Source organism: Eptesicus fuscus, chromosome 2, assembly GCF_027574615.1.
Source record: "Eptesicus fuscus isolate TK198812 chromosome 2, DD_ASM_mEF_20220401, whole genome shotgun sequence".
Classification (NCBI taxonomy): domain Eukaryota; kingdom Metazoa; phylum Chordata; class Mammalia; order Chiroptera; family Vespertilionidae; genus Eptesicus; species Eptesicus fuscus.
Genome location: NC_072474.1, coordinates 87,068,064 through 87,090,468, shown reverse-complemented (window position 1 = coordinate 87,090,468; position 22,405 = coordinate 87,068,064). Strand labels below are relative to the sequence as shown.

At 35.6% G+C, this 22,405-nt stretch overlaps 1 protein-coding gene across 6 annotated transcripts; it reads left to right on the top strand.

Moving 5' to 3' along the window:
• Positions 1–20,918, top strand: OCIAD1 (OCIA domain containing 1). Of its 6 annotated transcripts, none has more exons than XM_008140292.3 (9): positions 10–266; positions 2,110–2,172; positions 2,816–2,896; positions 7,214–7,267; positions 10,673–10,720; positions 11,506–11,641; positions 12,761–12,936; positions 16,928–17,080; positions 20,418–20,918. In XM_008140292.3, the coding sequence occupies exons 2-9, from the start codon at positions 2,115–2,117 to the stop codon at positions 20,453–20,455; spliced, it is 744 nt and encodes a 247-aa protein (XP_008138514.2). In that variant the 5' UTR covers positions 10–266; positions 2,110–2,114; the 3' UTR covers positions 20,456–20,918. The 6 variants fall into 6 exon arrangements, with proteins under 6 accessions (XP_027999582.1, XP_027999583.1, XP_054585166.1 ...); XM_054729180.1 differs by lacking the exon at positions 10–266 and adding an exon at positions 403–423; XM_054729184.1 differs by lacking the exon at positions 10–266 and adding an exon at positions 884–902.
• The last annotated feature ends 1,487 nt before the right edge of the window (positions 20,919–22,405 follow it).

Genomic DNA, 22,405 nt, shown 5'->3' with positions numbered 1-22,405 from the left:
GGGCGCAGGCGCAGACGCGTATTCCTGGGCTGCCCGCCTCAGACGCCGCGAGGCGGGTGACGTCCTTTCCAGTCCGTTCGCAGTGCTTCCGGGTTACGGTCGTTCGGAGCCCTTATCTGGGTGACTCTTTGGCTGCCTGGCCGCTGCCCGCTCCCCATCCCCCGCTCCGGTGCGGCCCCGCGCGCCCTCCGGTTTCCGTCCTCTCCGGGCCTCCTGCCTCTGCCCGCCCGGGCTCGCCGCGCCCTAGTCCGTGGCTGTCATCCGAGGTGGGTGAGAGGACGCGGGGAGCCCTGTCCTGCCCCCCGCCCCCCACCTGCCCACTCACCACCTCTGCGCGGCCCGCCGCTCCCCTGCACCTTCCGCCATTTTCCCGCCTGTGAGGGCGGGCCGATCGCACTGAGGGTCTCGGGCTCCTGAGAGCTGGTGACCGGGGAAGGAGAGGGAGTGTTTGGGGGTGTGTGTGTGTGTGTGTGTGAACGGGACAGATTCAGGGTGACCGATGTGTGTGGGGGGGAGGGGGCGGTTGTTGCTGGTTGGAGATGCAGATACGTGGGTGGGGGTGGAGTGCGGGAGTCGGTGGTCGTAGGACGACGTGGGTTCAGTTCAGTTTTTTTTTTTCCTTTGGAATATAAGAGATGATGTTGTCCAAAGAGGCCTCGTAGGCCTTGACAGTCTCATTCTAGGGCCTACGTAGGATGCTCTTGGAGAAATGAGAGGGTTTCCTGCCTTCTTTCACCGTTGTTTCGGGATAGGAGTAGTTTATTCAGCGAGCTCCATCCGTGAACCCATCTTACCTGTTCTGTTCCTTTTCCTTAGCGAAGGGGTGGGTTGTGTCGTAGACCTCAGTGATGGCCTGTTGAATACGGGAATTATGGAAGGGCCCTGATTTCCCTCCTCCTCCTGTATGCCATTTCCCTATGTAAATAGTTTTTAAGGTGGGAATAATCACGCAATGTGAACATTATGTAAAATACGAAGTATCTAACCTGTTGGTCTCTTTAAGTCCCCAGGAATGGGTAAAAACAACAACAAAAAAAGGATGTTCTTGAAGTGCTATGCATTTTTATATGTCGTATTTTTCTAGGTCTCTATTTGGAGAGGGACGAAAGTTTGGAGGACACAGAATTTGATGTTAGCTTTACATCACTGGGAGGATATGACGTCATTGTTATTCCATTTTTGGGGGGTACTGCTCTGTGGGATACGTGTGTTTCCTGATGATTATTTTATCTTTTTAAAATGGAAGTGCAGAGCGCCAACTGGTTTGGCTCAGTGGATAGAGCGTCGGCCTGTGGACTGAAGGGTCCCAGGTTCGGTTCTGGTCAAGGGCATGTACCTTGGTTGCGGGCACATCCCCAGTAGGGGGTGTGCAGGAGGCAGCTGATCGATGTTTCTCTCATGGATGTTTCTAATTCTCTGTCCCTCTCCCTTACTCTCTGTAAAAAAATATCAATAAAATATATTTTAAAAATAAAATAAAATGGAAGTGCAGAAATGACTTGAAAATTTTCCTCTTCTTTTTTGGGGAATTATTCAAATCTTGGGCAAATATTTCTGAAAGTATCCAAAGCTAGGATAATGTGAAATCAGCCAGCTTCAGGAAGAAAAATGTCTGTTGATTTCCTTTTATATCTTCATGATAATATCAGCTGACAAATACTGTATATCATATTCTTTTTCAGTTAAGGATCCTAAAATGAGTAATCATTTCCAATTAGTTAATAGGTCTTGATTTTAAAAAAACATTTTTTTTTGGTTTCAGAGAGGAAGAGAGACAGAAATAGCCATGACGAGAGAGAATCATTGATTGGCTACCTCCTGCACATTCCCCATTGGGGATGGAACTGGAAACCCGGGCATGTGCCCTGACCAGGATTCCAACTGTGACTGGTTCATGGGTCCATGCTCAACCACTGAGACATGCCAGCCAGGCTGTGGTTTTTTTATTTAGGTAACTTTTTAGTATGTCAGGTACTTCAGATGTAGTAGTGTTTAGTAAATAGTTGTTGATTGGCATGAAGACTAGTAATGTTACTTGATTATATCCTGACTTACTTTGACCTATCTCATTATTGTTTCTAATACTTAATATAAATATTTTTGATGCAGGAAAGATGAATGGCAGGGCTGATTTTCGAGAGCCGAATGCTGAAGTTGCAAGACCAATTCCCCGTAACTATCAATTAAGTATTTATTAGAAGCACTTTATATGTAGAGAAATGTTCACTGCCTTAGGCTAACTTTATGGGTGTGTGACCTGTGCAGCCACACAAAGGTAGACCCACACTTGAAATTGAAATTCTTAATAATTTGAACAAGATGTTTCATTTTTATTTTGCATTGCACATAGCACTTTATATAGCCGGTTCTAACTAGCAGATAGTATCATTGACTTCTATTTGAAGTCATTTTGTTAAAAGTTAATAACAAGTGTGTTGTTTCATTTAAAAAAGTGGGTGTGTTTTGTTATGTTTACACCAGCAATTTTCAACCCCTATGCTACAAAAATTTTTAGCATATGCAATCCCAGATTATTTAGTCAGGGGCACTGGCCTCTTTTTCCCCTAAATGAAAAAAGTGACAACAGCTAACACAAAAATAGCCATCCTTGTGAATGAATCAGAAGTATACCTTTTTTTTTTTGTCAGATCGGCAAAAAATGTATTTTTTGGTGTGTCACAGGATTTTAGTAATTAGTTTATGTGTGCCATGAGATGAAAAAGGTTGAAAATCACTAGTTTAGACTGAGGTAAATTTTTAAACTTAGTTTTTCCATAGGTATTTTAATGTTTGCTGATTTCTCCTTGGTAAAAAGACATAGGGGCTGATTACATTCCAACAGAGGAAGAAAGAAGAGTCTTCGCAGAATGCAATGATGAAAGCTTCTGGTTCAGATGTAAGTTAAATATTATAATCAACAGAATTTGACCTTTGATGGTTTCATATAGAAAAAAATTGGCACACTTTTGGTGGTGTAGTATGATTATTGCTAAAAGAGATTAAGGAAATAGAATTCTACATATTTTAAAGTAATGATTTCTAGAACTTTTTTCAAGACTATGAAGTATTTTTGTTGGTAAATAGTAAGAGAATTTACTAAGTGAATATAGATTAAATGAAAAATACCTAATAAGGTTGATTACTATTGCCCTCCCTTTACAGATGAAAAAATGGAGGTTTAGCGATGTGAAATGGGTTTTTTAGTGTTACACAGCTGGTAAGTCATGATGTCTGTATTCGAAGCCACTTCTGTCTGAAACAGAAGCTCATGATTTTACACTTGATCTTAGCCAAAAGGCTGAGAAGCGATAGAAGCTCATGATTTTAATTCTCATTCTTTTAGCCATTACATAATACAAACTGATTAGTTCTCACTTTACCATTTTGAAATGTTGTCAGCTTTTGATTTTTGACTAGAGACCTTATACATGAAGATTTTATTTCTTTTATTTTTTTAAATTTCTTTATTGATTGTGGTATTACATATGTGTCCTTATTCCCCCATTAAAGATTTTATTTCTTAAATACAGAGAATGTTACAAGAAACATAAGATATTATATTACTTTTGAACAGAACCCTGGTGTTGCTTATATACACCTTTGTGTATATAAGCACTGGTTATTGCAGTCCTTTCAGAAAAGGTAATTCTAACAAAAAAAAAAAGCACGATGGAATTTTGAAATGGGAGGAGTGACCTAAGGAATTAAGGAGGATGTACCTTTTCATCAGTCAGCCTGCTATTTATGCTGGTAGTGTGTAAGGGAGATAACTTTTATGAGACTCAGTCTTTTTGCCCTAAAATAGTTTTATGGTGTAGTTAAAACAGCCAATTCATAAAACTTTGAGAAAGATTCCTATTGCAAAACAATAGGAATTTTTAAGAGATAAATGAATTGGAATTAATTTAGTTTAAAAAGGTTTCACTCAACAACAGAGACTTCATAGGCCTTTTAAGTAAATGAAGTAGATGGTGGAGGAGCATTTGGATGAAAGGAATAGTGAGCAAAGGCAGATTCTATAATAACTTGTTCTCTACTAGAGTCTTGAGGTTGCATTGATTGGAGCAGAGGTCTTTTGTTGGGGTAGAAAAATAAACATAATACCAATGAGTTAAAGGTTTGATTCATTATAGATTGTAGGTTCTTGGGGATTGTAGGCCAAGGAGATGATATGTAAGTTTTTAAAGGAAAATTTGTTAGTGTGCAGGGTGAGTATGAAGGATGAGAAGATGTACTTGGGAATAACTCAGGAATATGGTTATTGAGGGAATGTAGTTGATTGTAGTAATCATTTGGACTAGGAATGATGGACTGGCAATGAAAGGTTTTTTAAAGGACACATAGTAGGATTTTTAAATAGGTTGACTAAGAGGGAATGAAGGAAATACTATAAGATACCCAGCTTAGGAGACTGACTAATGATAACATTACTGATAAAAAGGTATAGTTTGAAGGAGTTCTTGTTTGAAGAATGAAACGTTTGGCCATTTTGAGTTCATGATACAATATCTGATGATGGAAGATCTGAATGCAGCTAGAGATAGAAACAAAGTTGTATATAAGAAATTAGCGTTTGTGGTGTAGGGGTGTTGGTGAATTCACCACGAAATTAAGTGTAGAAATAAAAGCATAAAACTGGTAATAGTATCTATCAAGTGGTTAATATTTAGAAATAATGGAATAAATGACAAAGTTTGAGTAGTACATATGGATAAGAGAACCAAGTGGTGGTGAAAGAATGAACAAAGACCAGGAAAGAGCAGTTAAGATAATAGGAGTTCTTATAAAATTTTTTGGCTTTTATCCTTAGTTTAATACTCAGAGACTTAGAGGTTTCAAGCTAGAAAGAACCTGTGTGAGAATTAGGTGATGATGCACATCTCTAGGTGAGAATAATTGTTTTAAATGCATAGTTATTGTGTATCAAGAACTTAAAAAAATGAGAACAATTTCTCAGATAACTCATTTGTACTCTGGCAGCACATTTTTTTATCTTCAAGGATTGCATAGAATAGATAGAATAAAGTGATCTATTTTCAAGTCTGTAGCTAACACAGGATTAAGAAAAAGACAAATCTATTAGACAAATCTATGTGGTTCATTGTAATGTTAAGCTAATGGCCACATAGATACGGTGGTATCCACATTTACTTCTAGCTGATAAATTTATGTTGCTGTACATGTTTAACATTTCAGATAATTATAACAGTGCTATGGTAAAATTACATTGAAGGGTAGTGATTAATAGGTAGGGTACCCAGGTATGCTTGTTTATTTAAAGTAGAACATTCGGTATATGGATAATAGAAGCCTAAATAATTCTGTTTATTAAAGCAGATTAATCACAAGTTAGATAGAAAACATGTAATAAGGACAGGCTAAGAAACAGCTTGTTGTATATCATATCTGGATTACTGGGAAATTATAGCAGCCAAAAAAATCAGTATACTGTATTAGTAAGTAGTGATTACTCTTAAAGCAGAGAGTAACCCTTAGTGTTGCATAACATAACTTCAGACATTGAAAGTGCATAGAACCTTGGCTGTAATTACAGATGATAGGAAATTCAACATATAATTACCAGGAGATAGATTAATAGTCATGCATTAAGAAATTTTGTAATTTATATTTGTATTTTCACATAAGGATATTCTATGCAGTATGTGATATCTATATATATAAAAGCCTAAGCGACCATCACAACCGAATGGACGACTGAACAGGCTGCGTGGGGGACCAGGCTGGCAGGGGGGTTAGTGAGGGTCGACCAAACAACTGAACAGCAGGCTGTGTGAGGCAACCAGACCCAAAGGGGGACAGTTGGAGGCAACCAGGCTAGCAGGGGGGGCAGTAAGGGGTGACCAGACTGGGGGGGGGCAGTTAGGGGTGATCAGGCTGGCAGGCAGAGGCCGTTAGGGGCAATCAGGCAGGCAGGCAGGTGAGCAGTTAGGAGCCAGTGGTCCCGGATTGTGAGAGGGATGTCCAACTGCCGGTTTAGGCCCGATCCCAAGACCAAGGATCGGGCCTAAACCGGCAGTCGGATATCCCCCAAGGGTCCCGGATTGGAGAGGGTGCAGGCTGGGCTGAGGGGACCTGCTCCCTGTGCATGAATTTTGTGCACCAGGCCTCTAGTTTGCATATATTAATGTAAACGAATAACGGAATCCATTTTCTTTGGAAAGTGTCATCTTGTGCCTGTTGATCTAAAAAGGTTGTAATACAAGTAGGAATGTATAGGAAAAGTACTTCCTAAGGTATTTTTTTTACAGATTTTTTGAAGTCTGTTAACTACTTTGTCCATCTTGGTTTAAATTTAGATATGTTGATCTAGGGGCCATTCTTTCTTTAAGGTAATTTTATTTCTACTCTGATTTTTTTTATCCTTACCTGAGAATATTTTCTCCATTGCTTTTTCAGATAGTGGAAGGGAGAGGGCAGGGGAAAGAGAGAGAAAGAAACATCAATGTGAGGGAGATATCGATTGGCTGCTTCCCACATGGGCCCCTACTGGGGCCAGGGATCGAACCTGAAACCCTGAAACCCGTGCCTTTAACCGGAATAGATCCCGAGAAACTTCTGTATGTGGGCTGATGCTCTAACTACTGAGCACACGGGCCAGGGCTTTACTCTGATTTTAAGTCTGTTAGTAAGTAATAGAGTGAGGATTCAAACCGTAGGGTTTCTACAGATTGTCTGATGGCAAAGCGAATTCCTTATTTCAAGTTAGGGATTTTAATCATGAAATCTAATAATTCAGATGTCTTAATTATGTTTGTTCTTAAATTGTCCATATATAGTCTAAACCAGGGTTGAGTAAAATACAACCTAAGGGCCATGTTTTTATATGGCCATGAGCTAAGAATGGTTTTACTTTTTTAAATGGTTGAAACCAATCAAAAGAAGAATGTTTCGTTACATGTGAAAGTTATTGGCAAACAGATCCCTACACTGATAGAAACCTTTACCTGATTAAGTATCTCACTGTGCCTGGTGCACTAATTTTGTAATTTTTTCTTATATTAAAAATGCTTCTCTTGTATTTCCACTGACTATATACAGTACAGCTGTTAAACATGGAAAAAAATCTCTTAAAGATCTTAATTTTACAACATACTTTCTGGATGGTTTTACTGATACACATTTATCTATCCTAATGAACTCAGATAAAATCTTTTCCTTTTGTTATGTTGACAAGTTCTTTTTCCTCTTCTAGCTGTGCCTTTGGCTGCGACAAGTATGTTGATTACTCAAGGATTAATTAGTAAAGGTAAATATTTAAAATTAGAATTTATTTAGCATTTTGAGTATCATGTTTTTATATGGTATTTTCCTGATTTTTAGATAAAGTAAGTATGATACTGTATATATAAAGCATTATCATTGATAAATTTTTACAACGGCAAAAGAGTTGTCTCCACTGCCACAAATATCTTGATTTGAGAATTTGATAACGTCTTGCATTGTAGCAACATTAACAATCTACAAGAGCAAGAAAGTAAATGAAAGCCTCTGGATGGGTTATAGGATGGCAGAAAGACAAGCTGGGCTACCTCAGTCATTCACTTTTCTGTCACCTAGGAGCTTATTTAAAAGGCAAATTCATGGGGCCCTGCCCAGACCTACTGAATCAGAATCTCTGCGTTAGGGCCCAGGAATTTGTTTTAACAAACTCCTAGTGCTTCTTATACACTGGTTTAAACATGAATGACTCCCTAAACCAGCTTTGTCTTATGATAATAGAGGGATGGGGACACTTTCTTGTTCCACATTCTGCTGGCTTAAATAGGGCAGTGTTATTCATATCTGGAATTGAGTTTAAAGTAAGTATTAAATGTATCAGTCTCTAATCTTAAAACTAAATACTCATTACATTTTTGTGAACTATCTCCTTGGAATAAGAAGATATCCTAGAAAAGGGTGGCAACCTTAGGATGAACTCCACATATTCTAAAAACCTGTTCTTTTAATTAGCTGACTCCTAAAATGTAACTATGATAGGAAAATAGCCTTTTCATGTTAGCAGTATGAAGTACTTAGTAGTATTGACACAACTAGTTGAGAAAAGTCGTTTTGGAGGAAAATAGGAATTTGAGGGGTTAAAATTTTGTTTTTGTGTATTTGAGAATCAAGGTCTTTTATTAAAACTATATTGGGGTTCTTGTTTTCTGGGTAGGTATTCTAATAAAGAAGTCAGCCCCCCAACTCAAAATTGGAGACTTTAGAACAGGAATTCGGAATTGAAGACATCTCACATTTTATTAAAATGCCTAATATTTTATATATGCTTTCACCCATGGTGTCATAGTCTTAGCTGCTCCTCTGTACTTGTTCCTTTTCTGGCAAAACATTTAAACTTGCTCAAGCTTGAGAATATACAAAAGAAAAAATCTTCCCTTATATCCCTTCCCAACTGCATCCAGCTGTCTTGCATTTGAAGCCAGACTTCAAGAACGAGCACTTCACTTTATACTTGTTTAACCCATTACGGTCTGTGTCATAAACTATGGATTTATTCTAACATTTACAAAACTTTTTTTTTTTTGGACTGATGGGTAATATACACTGCTTTTGGAAATAGCACTAAAAGTCAAATTCATGACCTCTTGATACTTTCATTCTAGTGTGGGTTTTTTTGCTTCACTCGTGATTTTCTTCAGATTTCAGTTTTCAGTCTATATGCTGTTACCCAGCATAATGTGACTGGGACCATTTATTGCTCTAAATCTGCAGTATTATCTCTAGTGTAGGAATCTACTTCAGAACCATATTCTGCATTTCTCCACATGGAGAGCCCTCCTACAGGCTCTCAAACTGAACTCATTTCATCCTAAACTGAATTCATTTCCCCACACACCAATTTCTGTTTTCCCCATAGCTGAATGACATCACTGTCCAACTAGGAAACTGAGGCATTATCCTTCACTTCTGTCCCTTATCTGCCTGTCCAATAAATGCGCGTTCTAGTCCAGCTCAAATACTCTGTATATTGTCTACCTCTATCTGCGCTGTCATTATAGTACAACCATCTGTTGCCAACAGTATTGAATTAGCCTTCAACAAGTCTTTTGCCTCCATTCTTCCTACTTCTCCTGAGAAAATGGGCCATCTCAGGTACCTGTCAGGGCATAGACATGCAATAGATGCTCAAATATTTGAGTGAATGAAGAATAACCATCATATTGTATGCTTTTTGTCTTCATTGCCTCTCATAATTGCAAACTTTATGAGAGCAAGTATTGTGAGAGTTTATTAATAAAATTGTATTAATAAATTGGTAGTGGGAGCGTAAATTGGTTCAAACCACTTGGGAAGTTTGGCAGTATCTACTAAATCTGAATATATACACAAATTATGACCAAGCAAAATGTCTACCAAGAGACACTGTATTCATGGCATAACTACTTGTAATAATCAAAGTTGGAAACTACTCAATTGCCAATGTACAAAAGGAAATGAGTCTTTTGTCAGATATATGTGTTGTGATTATTTCTCCCCACTTGGATTAACTAGTTCTTAAGTAAATGTCATCCATTATGTCATATCTCTACTTTATGAAGAATGAATTTTGTGGTCTAAGATCTTTGTCTTTTACAAGGACATGAAGAATCTCTTAGGCTTCTGTAAGCTTTATTTTATATCCATACTTAAATTTTCAAGTCAGTTGGGGTTGTTTTTGAATGTTGTATGAGGTAGACTCAAGGTACATTTTCCCCCTTATGGATATGTAGTTGACCCAGAACTATATTTTGAAAGGACTTTTTTTCTTTGTTCACTGCAATGCAGTGTTACCTTTGTCATAAATCAAGTGACTGCGTGTGTGGGTCTGTTTCTGGACTCTTCTGGTTTTGGTCAATTTATTCATATATTTATAACAGACTGAAGTAATTACTATAGTCATAGATCTTGATATCTCCAATTTTGTTGCTCTTCAATATTGCCTTGCTTATTCCTGGCCCTTTGTTTCCACATGATTTTTAGAATAAGGTTTTTAATTTGAGGGGAAATTTTCTTTGATTTTAATTGGGGTTGCATTGAATTTATAGGTGAATTTATGGACACTTGCCATCTTTACAATAGTCTTGGTGCATGAACATGGTGTATTTCTCAATTTATTTAACTTTTATTTCTCAGTAAGTTTTGTAGTTTTCAATGTAGAGATCTTTCATATTTTTTATTAGATTACTCCTGGGTAGTTGATATTTTTTAGTGCTGTAATAAATTATATCTTTTAAACAGTGTTTTTGTTTGTTTGTTCCTGATATAAATAAATAATTTTATGTGTGTGCAATGACTTTATATCAAGTGATCTTGCCTCTGCTAATACATTGTTGAGTATTTTCAATTTTATTCATATTTCTGTTGATACTAAGTTTACTTGGTTGTTAAATAGCTTTAGATTTCTCTAGGGTTATGGAAAGAGCTAATGCTATTAGGTAACATTTAAAGATAATCTGTACTGGTTCTTCCTTTTACATTTTTTCCTTACTTCTGTTGATAAATAATATATCTTACTTTATATTTTGTTGCTGAACTTTTGTCTCACATTAGAAGAGATCACATAATGACTAGCAATTTCTGTGTTATTTTCTTAGATACTCTTAGCATAAACTTGTCAATGTGTCTTTCTCCAACTATTAATGTTACTCAGAAATATTTATTCATTTATGTTTAGGATTCCTTTCAAGTCATCCCAAATATGGTTCCATTCCTAAACTCATATGTAAGTATGAAAACAAGTGTTTTTTAGCTTTTTACTTAAGTAAAATAATGTGTTTATCAAATGTTTTGTCTTACTCATAACAGTTATTTGGTTATTTGCTTTTACAGATCAGTTGAAGTTTTTTATTAAATGGGCTACTAGGAATTTATTATGAATCTTTTTATTGTTAGCATTAAATACCATGAGTTACTTTAAAGAGTATTTATAATGTGACAGAAGTATTAATTTAAATTACTTTGTAAAGATATACTATTTGAAAATAAATTCTCAAATACTCTATTAGAGAAGAAAGTTGTTCAGGGATTCTGATTAATCAAGATAAATTATAAAAATTAAGTCTAATTTGAAAAAATAAATCTTTTTAATTTACATTAAAAATGTAAATAAGCATAACTTATTCATATTTTATAATATGGTTAATAGGAAATGGGCTAAATTGCTTTTTAAAATTACCTGAGGTTTTTAATGAATCTTTTCAGGTTAGCCTCTCTTTTGTATTGGTAACAGACACATGATTCAACAAGAGCCATATTTAGGTAGCATTTAATAATTCATTATTTTAAAAGATTTATTGCACCTAATTTTAAAAACAAGCTGAAGAAATTAGCTGGGCAAATGATTTGATTTTCATCTGATTTAATGTGATAGTTTTATCATTATTTCAGGAAATCTTAGTCTTTTTACATCAAAGATATACTTAGAATTTTTTTAAAATGTACTTTTAGAAAAGATTCTTGTCAAAAAAAGCACATTGAGTTACACTCTCTTTTTTTTATACAAATAAGTTGCTTGCATCATGGGATACTTTGCCGGAAAGCTTTCTTATGTGAAAACTTGCCAAGAGAAGTTCAAGCATCTTGAGAATTCCCCTCTTGGAGAAGCTTTACGATCAGGACAGGCACGACGAGCTGCAATACCTGGGTAGGCCAGATTCTTATCTTTATTGAAGGTTTTTAAATTTAGCTAAAAAATTTTAACTGGATATTGCCATAGTTCAGGCATGAAATACTGCCTAACTGAAGGACCATTGGAAACTTGCCACTATGTTGCAAGCTAAAGCTAATTAGATTTTGAAAGGTAGTGCTAGCCGGGCCAGTGTTACTCAGTGGTTGAATGTCGACCCATGAACCAAGAGGTCACCAGTTCAGTTCCTGGTTAGGCACATGCCTGGGTTGTGGGCTCAATCCCCAGTAGGAAGTGTGTAGGTGGCAGCCGATTGATGTTTCTCTCTCATATTCTCTCTTATTAATGTTTCTATCTCCCTTCCTCTCTCTAAAATCAGTAAAAATATATTGAAAATAAATAAAGGTGGAGCGAGATTTGTCTACCTTTGTTTTATATAGAAAGTTGCATCCTTTTGGGAGTGTATATCCCAGAATAAAGGATTTTAATTCGGCAAACACCTTTGGTTACCTATATTTTGAACTTTCCTTTTGAATTTGCAATTTTTATCAATTTCAGCTCAAATTTCAAGTTTTTAATCCTTCTGTTGTTTAAAATAGTAGGGAAATTGTGTAAGTGAATCTCTTTGTCTGGATAGATAGATAATTAATAAGGTAACTAAGTAGATTTAGTAGATACATTGTCATATCATGAGTGGCAAGCAATGTAAACTCGTTGAGAGCTAGATGTACTTATATCTGCTTTATCAACGTAGAGTTTATGTGGACTAATACTGTAGGAGTAACTTCCCAGTTAATGTGGGAAATGGACACATTTTCTGATCTGGAGTATTTTTTCTTTCTAAAAACTTGAAACACATTAAAATGATCTCTGAAGCCTCGTAATTGGAAAACTAAATAAACATTTTTTCTCCTGTATATTGAGTGACAGTTTTTAAGTTATATAAGTAGGTCAAACCATTTTTGTGTGCGTGTGGCAGAAAGAAACAGGCTTAATTTTACCATTTTAAATAACTATGTTAAAATAATACAATTTCTCTAGAAAATAAAATAACTGATTTTTATACCTATGTACACTTCTTTAAATAAGGTATAAGAATAATTAATGTTTCTTATATAATATGAATTCCTTTTATAGGTACTATTCTCAGAAGCCAAGATATGAATCAAATGTGAGTGATCACTCATCTTTTGTGACAGCCCCAGCAGCAGATAACATGGAAAAAGAGAAGTTTCCTCGTTATGAGCCAATTCCATTTAGTTCTTCTATGAACGAATCTACTCCCACTGGTATTACTGATCATATTGCCCAAGGTAGAAACTTCTCTTGAAATGAATTTCAGCATTTAATGGTCCAACGTATGTATAAACTTTATTTGATGACCTTTTCTGCTGGGTATCATCTGTGTGTTCCACCATCAGCCTAAACGCAGCATGTTTGTTCATTTGTTTCTTCATTCAACATTTTTTTGAGGTTCAGTCTGTTAAAAGGTATAGAAATATAAAGATAAATTACCAGTATGTCCCATTAATGGAAAATACTAAGCGAAGTGGAATATCAAAGAAGTGATAAATTGTGCCTCAGGGAGGCTTTAAAAAGGTTACATTTATTAGGCTGGTCTTAAAGGCTTTTAGCTTCTTTGTAATGTGAGAAAAATAATAATTGCCTGCCTTACAGAACTGTTGTCAAGTGAAAAAAATCCATGTGAAAATGCTTTGTGAAGTTTGTGTAAATACTAGCTTTGAAGATTACATAATGTAAGTGCAACATCAATTTTGGATTAAGGCCTGTATTTGAATCACGATTCACATTTACTAGCTGTGTGACTTTCAGCAAGTGATTGTAATTTTTGATCCCTTCAGTTTCTTGATCTATCAAATGGAGATAATACCTCTTTTAAAGAACTTTTGGAATGAGATGAAATAATCAGATGAACACCTGGCAAGTGATAGGCTCTCATCAAATGTTAATTTCCTTCCTTTCTTCCTTCAGTCTAGTTTGCAGTGAAAGGTGAGGAATTAGAAACAGAAAATGCAGGTCTGCAATTCCTTGTCTAAAAAGCCTAAAATCCAAAATGCTTTGAAAACAAATGTTTTTTAAATAAACAGGTGATAAAGTCTGACATGAACTCATTTCAAACCCTGAGCTAAACATAGGTTTATTTATCTTTATCTTAATATGGTTTTTCCTAAATTTTGTTGTAGAAATACTGTTTTTACTCTTCGCTGCTCTGAACTTTGGAATGGATAAATATTAAATAGTACAAGGACTGTACACTATAATATTTTTTCTAAAATCTGAGAATGTCTGAATTTTGAAACATTTCTGACTGCAAGGGTTTGGATAAGGGATTGTGGACCTCTATAGGGTATTCTTTAAAAATACTTGCTTTGAACCAAATATAGTAAGCCAGTAACGATAGGGAACAAACAAGATTAAAGGAATGTTTGGACTTTTGTTTCCTTTGTTTAAGGTGGGAGAGGTTTGTAGCTATATAGACGTAGGTAGGTTAAGGGGATGGGGGAATACAGTGGAAAGGGAGAAGTTGATTATAGGTCAAGTGAGGTTCCAGAGGATGCGGAGCAGATCTAGGTAGGTCAGGATATCAAGTAGCCATTGGCTATATATGGCTGTTTAAATTTATCAAATCAAATTGAAAATCAATTTCTTAGTTGTTTTGACAGCATTTTGGTTGTTCAGTAGCCACATGTGTTTAGTGGCTTCTGTGTTGGACTGCAGATATATAACGTGCTTATCATTACAGAAAATGATATTGGATAGCACTGCTTTAGAGCAAAAGTAAAGGGGTACTTTCAGAAGAGTCCAGAGAGAATGGAAGTTGAGATAATTTAGATTCTTTAGTGGATGAAAGTTGTTGAGAGATTTAATCCTCGGCTGCTTTGTTTTTTCCTGAATGGTTGGAAATAAAGACATCCAATTACAGTTGACCCTTGAACAATATTAGGCTTGAATTGTGCAGGACCATTTACACAAATCTGCCTATAAATGGACCCACACAATTCAAACCCATGTTGTTCAAAGGTCAACTGTAGTCAGAAGGGGCAGGAGGTGGGCAGAGTAGAATGGTTAAAGTCATTTCATCCGAAGGCAGCTGTCCTTGTCCCTCATTGCATCTCTCCATTTTTCCCGTTTCTCAAGTTCAAATCCATTCTACTTGTATTCTAGCCTTGTAATTACTTGCATTCTTCCTTTCATTTGCATTAGCAAATTCCATTTCGTGTTACATAGTTTCTTTTTCAAATAAAAGCAAACAAAAAGCCCTTAGGTATCGTCCCACAGACCACAGCAAGGCCCGCGTTTTACAATATTTTAGGTTTCTCCAGAGCAGTTATTGATCCGTCTGCTGTTCTGCTTTCTCACCCCCTTCTCTTAAGTCTAGATTGCAGCTCTTTGACTGCTCTCCACATGGACCAGCAGAGCGGCCTCCTTTGCTTGCCCCAGCTGCTGTTCCCCCTTACTAAGACACTCTCCCCTTTTGGTTAAGCAGAACTACTTGCCCCCTTCTGCTTTCTCTTACCAAGAATTTAAAGTTATTCAATGTAGAGAAATCATAGTAGAAATTCATAGTAGAAAGTATTCCTTCATAATTATTATGACACTTATTATATTTAATTACAGTTAGACTTAAGTCAGCGCTGTTTTTCATTCTTATTCCTTCCAGCTCTGTATAACCTTCAAAGTAGTAAATCGTGCTATGTTCCCTGCACAATATAGGATGTTTTCATTTAACTTTTATAAGTGTAAAAAATTCTCCCTAACATTCTGTCTGATTGATATTTTCATTACTTGTCACAGAATTTCAGAACAATGAAAAAAGTATTAGACCTGGAAGGAACTTTAGGAATAGATTATTTACTTCCATATTTCACAGTTTCGAAAACTAAGATTCAAAGAAGCTTAGTGATTTGCCCAAGGACATTCACTAATTGTTGGCAGAGTATGAATGAGAACCTAGCGTTTCTGACTACTAATCTAGTATACACTATCTAAATGATATTTAAAAATATTATTATGGTGAAGGGAAATGAGTCCAATAATTACCCATTACTAGTGAAATACAGAGTGCTTTTTAAAACCAATATAAGATTATACTATTTTTTCTTTGCTTTTTTTTTTTTTTAAGAAAATTTTACTTTTCAACAATGGTATAGTATTAGAACTAATAAGAAATTTAAATGTTCTTTGTGTCAGTACACTGTACTTTGTATTAAAGTAAATGATTATGGTTGAAAGCATTTAATGTCTAGTTAGATTGCTTTAAAAATTCTGATTATTCAGTGGGACCTTACTATTGAGTTCCAGAATAATATGACTTATCAAAAATTATTTTTTAAAAAAATCATAATTAAAATGTGCCCAATTTGTATGTCTTATTAAAAACCTCTTTGAAAAATAGTACTTTTGGAGTAGTGTGTCAGATTGTAAGTAGTTGTTCATTGAATATTGTGTTAGCATTAGTTATTTTCTTTAGAACTGCTTATATAGCCTTCTCTGCTGGTTATACATTTTATAAAGTATCTTCAATATTTGGTCTTGTCAACCAGTATTAAGAGTAACAACTTGCATATGTTTCAACAGTATTTAACTCTTTGATAATGTGTATTCATATTTTGACTCTTTTGGAGATATAAAGAATAAATGCTGGTTTCCCAGTTGAAATCATAGTTGCCACTTTCTTTTGCCTCAGTATTGCATTCATTAGACCTAAGTGAAAACGATGAATACTCTGCTTAAAAGGCTATGTTTTATACTTTTCAGTAAGCTATTTTCAAGTATTTTTGTTTAAATACAAAGATGGTAAAATAATTTTTAATAATAGCTAGAGTTGTTTGTGTACAGATTGTGGTTATGGGAACATTTAACTATGAAAATACTACCAAATAAAAGCCATAATTGATCAAGTTTTATTCAATTGTCATTAGTAGAATATATTTCTGTTTATATAAACACTGGATAACTTTGCAGTTTAAAACATTAATATGTTAATGAGTCGTAATTATGCTGGTGTGTATTATTTTCTCTGTTCTTCTGGCATGGTTAGTTTTTAATTTCTTGATGTTAATTTTAGATTTTAGAAATAAAAACTTGAAACTGTGAGCGAAGTTGATTTTAGTTTTATAATTACCTTGGGGAAATTATAGTACTTTTGGAATGGTGGTAATAATTTGATCCTTTATTTCACTTTATTCTATTTTTATTATGGGTAAGGAGCATTTATAAAATTTAGTTGCTTTGCATTTATTCAACTCTTTATCATCATGTATTAACTGTTTGTTGTTTTAGGACCTGATTCCAGGCTTGAAGAAAGTCCTAAAAGAAAAAGTATTACATATGAGGAATTAAGGAATAAGAACAGAGAGTCATATGAAGTAACTTTAGCACATAAGACTGACCCCTCAGTCAGGCCTATGCAGGAAAGAATACCCAAAAAAGAAGGTATGATAGTTTAGTCTAATCACTGTATTCTGTAGGATCGGATATCGCAGCATTAGTTAAAAACATTAGTCGTATTAACGTGATTTAATTCTACAAGCAATTAACCAAAATAGTATTTTTTTAAAAAAGAATCGCTATTTCAGTTAGCATATCTTTCGTTTTTAAGGTATTGTAAATGCCATTTTGTGTTAGAAAATGATAAAGTCAAAATGGTAGTATGACTTAAGATAGTAAGACTAGTTTTGTAATATAATGTAAAAATTATACATCCAATTTGACTGTTTTCCCTTATAAGAAGTCAAATTGGAAACCATTTTTTAAATGATGCATCTATTGCATAAAACCAGATCTGGTGATCTAAGGTTGATAATTGGGTTGTAATGCCACTTTTGGCAGAGCCACAGAATCATGATTAATGAAACTAATTTTCTTAGTGAAATTGAAATGGAGTTATATGCTTTACAAAGCAGCTTTAGGACATTTTCAAAGAGAAGTTTGACTTTTTTAAAATAGTACTTTTGCTCTGTAATTATAAGTTTTAAAATCACAGTTTCTTTTCTTTTTTTAAAAATTTTTTATTGGTGAGCGTATTACAGATGTCCCAGATCGCTGTTTCTTTTAAGTCATTTTGGAACAGTTATTCAATACCCCAAGTAAATTTTCTGACACAGAAGTTTACTTATAACAGAAGAAGGTATTTTAATTAAGGGTTTGTAGCTATTTTAATACAGAATTGTATGTCTTGAGGAATTTTAGAGAATGTGTCATTGTTTCAAGGTTTCTATTTACTACTTTAAAAATTGAAGGAATAGGTTCTTGGTACCTTGAAAAAAATTCTTTATTATTGAAAGTATTACATGTGTCTCCTTTTTTCTCCCATTGACCCCTTATAGCCTGCCCCCCGCCCCAGGCCTCCACCACTTATTGTCTTTGTCCATGGGTATGCATTATGCATACAAGTTCTTTGGTTGATCTCTTCCCACCCACCCAGCCACCCCCACCCCTTCCCTCTGAGATTCCACAAGTTTGTTCTTGGTACCTTCTTGAAAGTCATAGGCCACAAAGAATGTAAAGATACATAACAATTCTTAGTATAGTAGGTCCGTTCCTAACGCGCGACGTAACTCGATTTTCACTGTAAGTCGAACCCACCTACATAAGCATCTACGTCACTCACATGGAGCACATGCACAGCAGTAATGAAGTGAAACAGTAAAAAAAATTTAAAAGAAAGATAACAATTCCTGACCTTTACTTGTGGTAAATAAATAATAAAAAACATAAAGCACATATGTACATACGTTGAAATGACGGAACTTTTTTTTTAATAAATGGGAGATAGCGAAGTAACTACGAAACGACATTCGTCGAGTCCAACGTAACCCGAGGACTGCCTGTATTTTTTATTGTGATCCTTCTTTTGGAGCTAAATTTATTTCTAATTGGTAGTGGTTGCTGCATTTAGAATTCTATTTTCATATTAATCAGTGGTCGGCAAACTCATAGTCAACAGAGCCAAATATCAACAGTACGACGATTGAAATTTCTTTTGAGAGCCAAATTTTTTAAACTTAAACTTCTTTTAACACCACTTCTTCAAAATAGACTCGCCCAGGCCGTGGTATTTTGTGGAAGAGCCACACTCAAGGGGCCAAAGAGCTGCATGTGGCTCGCGAGCCGCAGTTTGGCGACCACGGATATTAATGATGGATAATATCTATTACATTATTGATGTTAAAAATTTAGCTTTAAAATAGGCTGATAATTGAGATTGTTAACGTCATTAAAAATAAACTGTGTAAACCTTATGCCACTACTTTGTACTATGTAAAGACTTACATAGTAGTCTGTTTGTTCTGCTAATTAATTTGAGGATTTAGACCAAGCATGTCAAACTCACGGCCCACGGGCTGGATGCCTCGTTTATTTGGCCCATGTTAGCCTTTGAGTTTGACATGCTTGATTTAGACTGTAAGCTCCATGAGGGCAGACAGTAGTACTTTTCTCAGTTTTGTAATCTTTTATGCCTCCATAGCATAGTACCATATGCTGGTAAATCAGAAATGGAGTGTTTTGTTGGGCTTTCTATAGTAATAAAGATTAAGAGAAGGAAATATGGTAGATCTTTGATATTTTCTAAATTTTGACATTTGTAATTTTGACTGTAAACAGTCTTTTAAACTTGTTACATGACACAACTTTAATATGAAATAATTAGTTTATAAAAAGGTGATTTTTGTGTGCTTTATTTGAAGATAAAGTTATGAAATAGTTTTAGTGATTTTCTAGAATGTTCTATAATCTAGACAGAATATTTGACATTAGTACAGTGTGGATTTGCTGGGTCAGAAAGTAGCACTTAAATTTTTCAGTTTTAGTTTCTGTGGATGACATTTATCTAATTAGAAATGAAGACTGAGAGATTATAAAAACATAAGTGCTTTAGTTATCTGTCAGGACCATGATAGCACCACACATGCAGCTTCTAGAAAACTCTACCTTGTACTAATGAGGGAATGAAAGCAAGGGGAAATGGCAAATTATGAGGGAAAGGGGTCTAAAACGTCTTAGTATAATAATGAAATAGTTCTGACTTCACAGAATCTCTGGAAGTCTTGAGGAAGGAGGTTCCTAGTCCGTACTTAGATAACTGCTTTTGTACATTATGACTACTTATAATTTATAGATGAAGGCTATGTAAAAGAGAGACTAAAAGGTGAAAGAGTACAGAAGACGGGCATGTTTCATAATATAATTTTATGTAAAATGCAGGAATATTGGAAACTGTTCTCCTTGCCTCCAGTATCATGGCTCATAGGAGAGAAGATTGAATTAACCATAACCTGAATATCGGACCATTTCTACTGCTATATTTTTTGTGAAAAACAAAATTCAATTTTTTCATTGTTATTTTTTAAATTTCCCAGTAATTTTTTGTATATGCTGTAATTTATACCACACTTACTTAGGTAGAAGGTAAAGTTGTAATGGCACCCAGGCTTTGGACCTATACAGATGTGTTCACATTTTAGTCCACTTGTTTTATTAGGCTTGTACCTTGGGCAAGTTACTAATCTGTTTCCTCTCCTTCAAAATGGGGGTTGTGTTTATAAGGTTGTTAGGAGGATCAAATATTTAAGTCAGGTTCTCCATACATTGCATTACTATTTATGTCCAATCTCCAGTTCACTAAAGTCTGCCAGCCCCTTTTTGATCCTACTCTCATGTGTATTTATTAAAATGAGAAACATAACTTTTCATCATAATAGCGAACTTAAAATAATGCCTTCTATGTATTACTATTTGGAATCATCAATTATTTGTGCTTTTTTCCTAGTCAAAGTAAACAAATATGGAGATGCTTGGGATGAGTGAGACATTGCATCCTTGGACCTACTGAAGGAGTGTCAATATCCAGCTTCATCTAGGTGGTCAGACCTGCATGCTTTGAGCTCAGCAGCAGTCTTCATAAACATTTAAAATCCGAACCTGGGCTTTTTGTGGTTTGGCTTATTAAAATAATGTTTAAAAAAACAAATTTATTAATATGTTGTGAATCTATATGAATAATGGTATAATACCACGATCGTGTACAGTTTGTGAAATTTAAGTTACAGGACAAGGATACTCATAGAAAACCATTGAGGGATTGTAATGCTCTAGAATTAGCATACGTGAAAATAAATATCTGCATGTTGAATTGGGATGGGGGGGGAACTAGCATAATTTTAGGTGATAAGCTTTACATTAAAAAAGTAAAAAGCCTTTTTCCAGTGTTTGCTGTATTCTCTTAATGTTTGTGGTAAATAAAATATAAAGGAACATGCATCTTCATTGATTCCATGGTTTTATTGTTTGCGATCTATTTTTAAGTACAATTATAAGTGGTGTTTTGTAGGGATAGGAAATAAAGTCATCTCTGAATATTTAATATGATAAATGTGACTCATGGATTAATCAACTACAGTAAATGGCTCAATGCCTAAAAAAGCCGTGGTCATGTTCAAAAACTTTGCAAATTTCAGGGGAATAAAAATTTGGTATACTTTTTTTATTATGGTTGTTCCTGGTTCAGGTGAATGGAAAATGAAATTGTGGTTTCATCTACATTCTTATATTACATTTCTGAAACTGTGTTTCTGTTTTGGATAATGCAAATCATCCCAAAACTTGGCTCAATTTATCAGGATTATCACTTGGTAAGTTACATAATGTCTAATATAACCCAGTGTACTGGGTTGTACACAAACTAATAAAATAGTATTGTATGTCAACTGTAATTGAAAAATAAAAGATTATTTTTAAAAATCTATCGTTTTTTTCTATGGGTCGGGATTTAAGGATTTCAGCTGAATGATTTGGCTCTTGGTCTCAGATTTGCAGTCAGATGCTGGATGGAGCTGAAACAGCAGGGAGCTAGAGCAGCTGGGCCTGGCAGGGCATCATCTCTTTTATTTCCAGGGTCTTGCCATGTTTCTTTCCATGGATTAGTGTGGGCTCCTCACAGCAGTGTGCTCACAGCAGTCAGACTGTACATGATCACTGAGGGCTCTAGCGTGAGTGTTCCAGCTAGTATGTTAAAAGCCCCATTGCCATTTATTTACAACCCAGACTCAGAAGTCAGTGGCATTTCTGCACAAGCCTGCCTATCAAAGGGCAGGAAGGAAAGACTCCCACCGTCCTCACGTTTTTAAAATAACTGGGATGGAACATTTTGCAATAATTCACATCCCTCCCACATGCATAGTCAATTCACAGCTTTTCCCAGGAACTCTAATTTGAATCCCATTATAACAGCTCAAAATCTAGGAGCTGCTCATCTAATCAGGTTCAGGTATGGATGAGGCACTTGGGTAAAAGTCTGAAGACCTAGGAACTTAGGTTCTGGCCAGTGTGGCTCAGTTGAGTATAGTACCGTGCACCGAAAGGTCGCCAGTTTGATTCCCAGTCGGCATGTACCCAGGTTGCGGATTTGATCCCCCGTGTGGTGCATGCAGGAAAAAGGCAATTCAGTATTTCTCTCACATCGATGTTTCTCCCTCTCCCTGTCCAAAATCAATAAAAACAAAAAACACCTGTGAACTTAAAAGAGAGGTTCTCTGCCCTGTTCAACCTGAATATCAACCCAAATACCTGTTAGAATACTATTCTAGACATCCCTTATTTAAAAAAAAATAAAAATGAAAAGGTACAGGCCAGTCACATGGCCAGCAATCCTGAAGCACAGCCAGCTCACGTTGCCAGTTCCTTGACGAGGGCTAAGGCATACCCCTCGGGGGCTCGCCATGGCTTGTGGTCCTACCTCTCCCATGAAGTAGGTAGCTC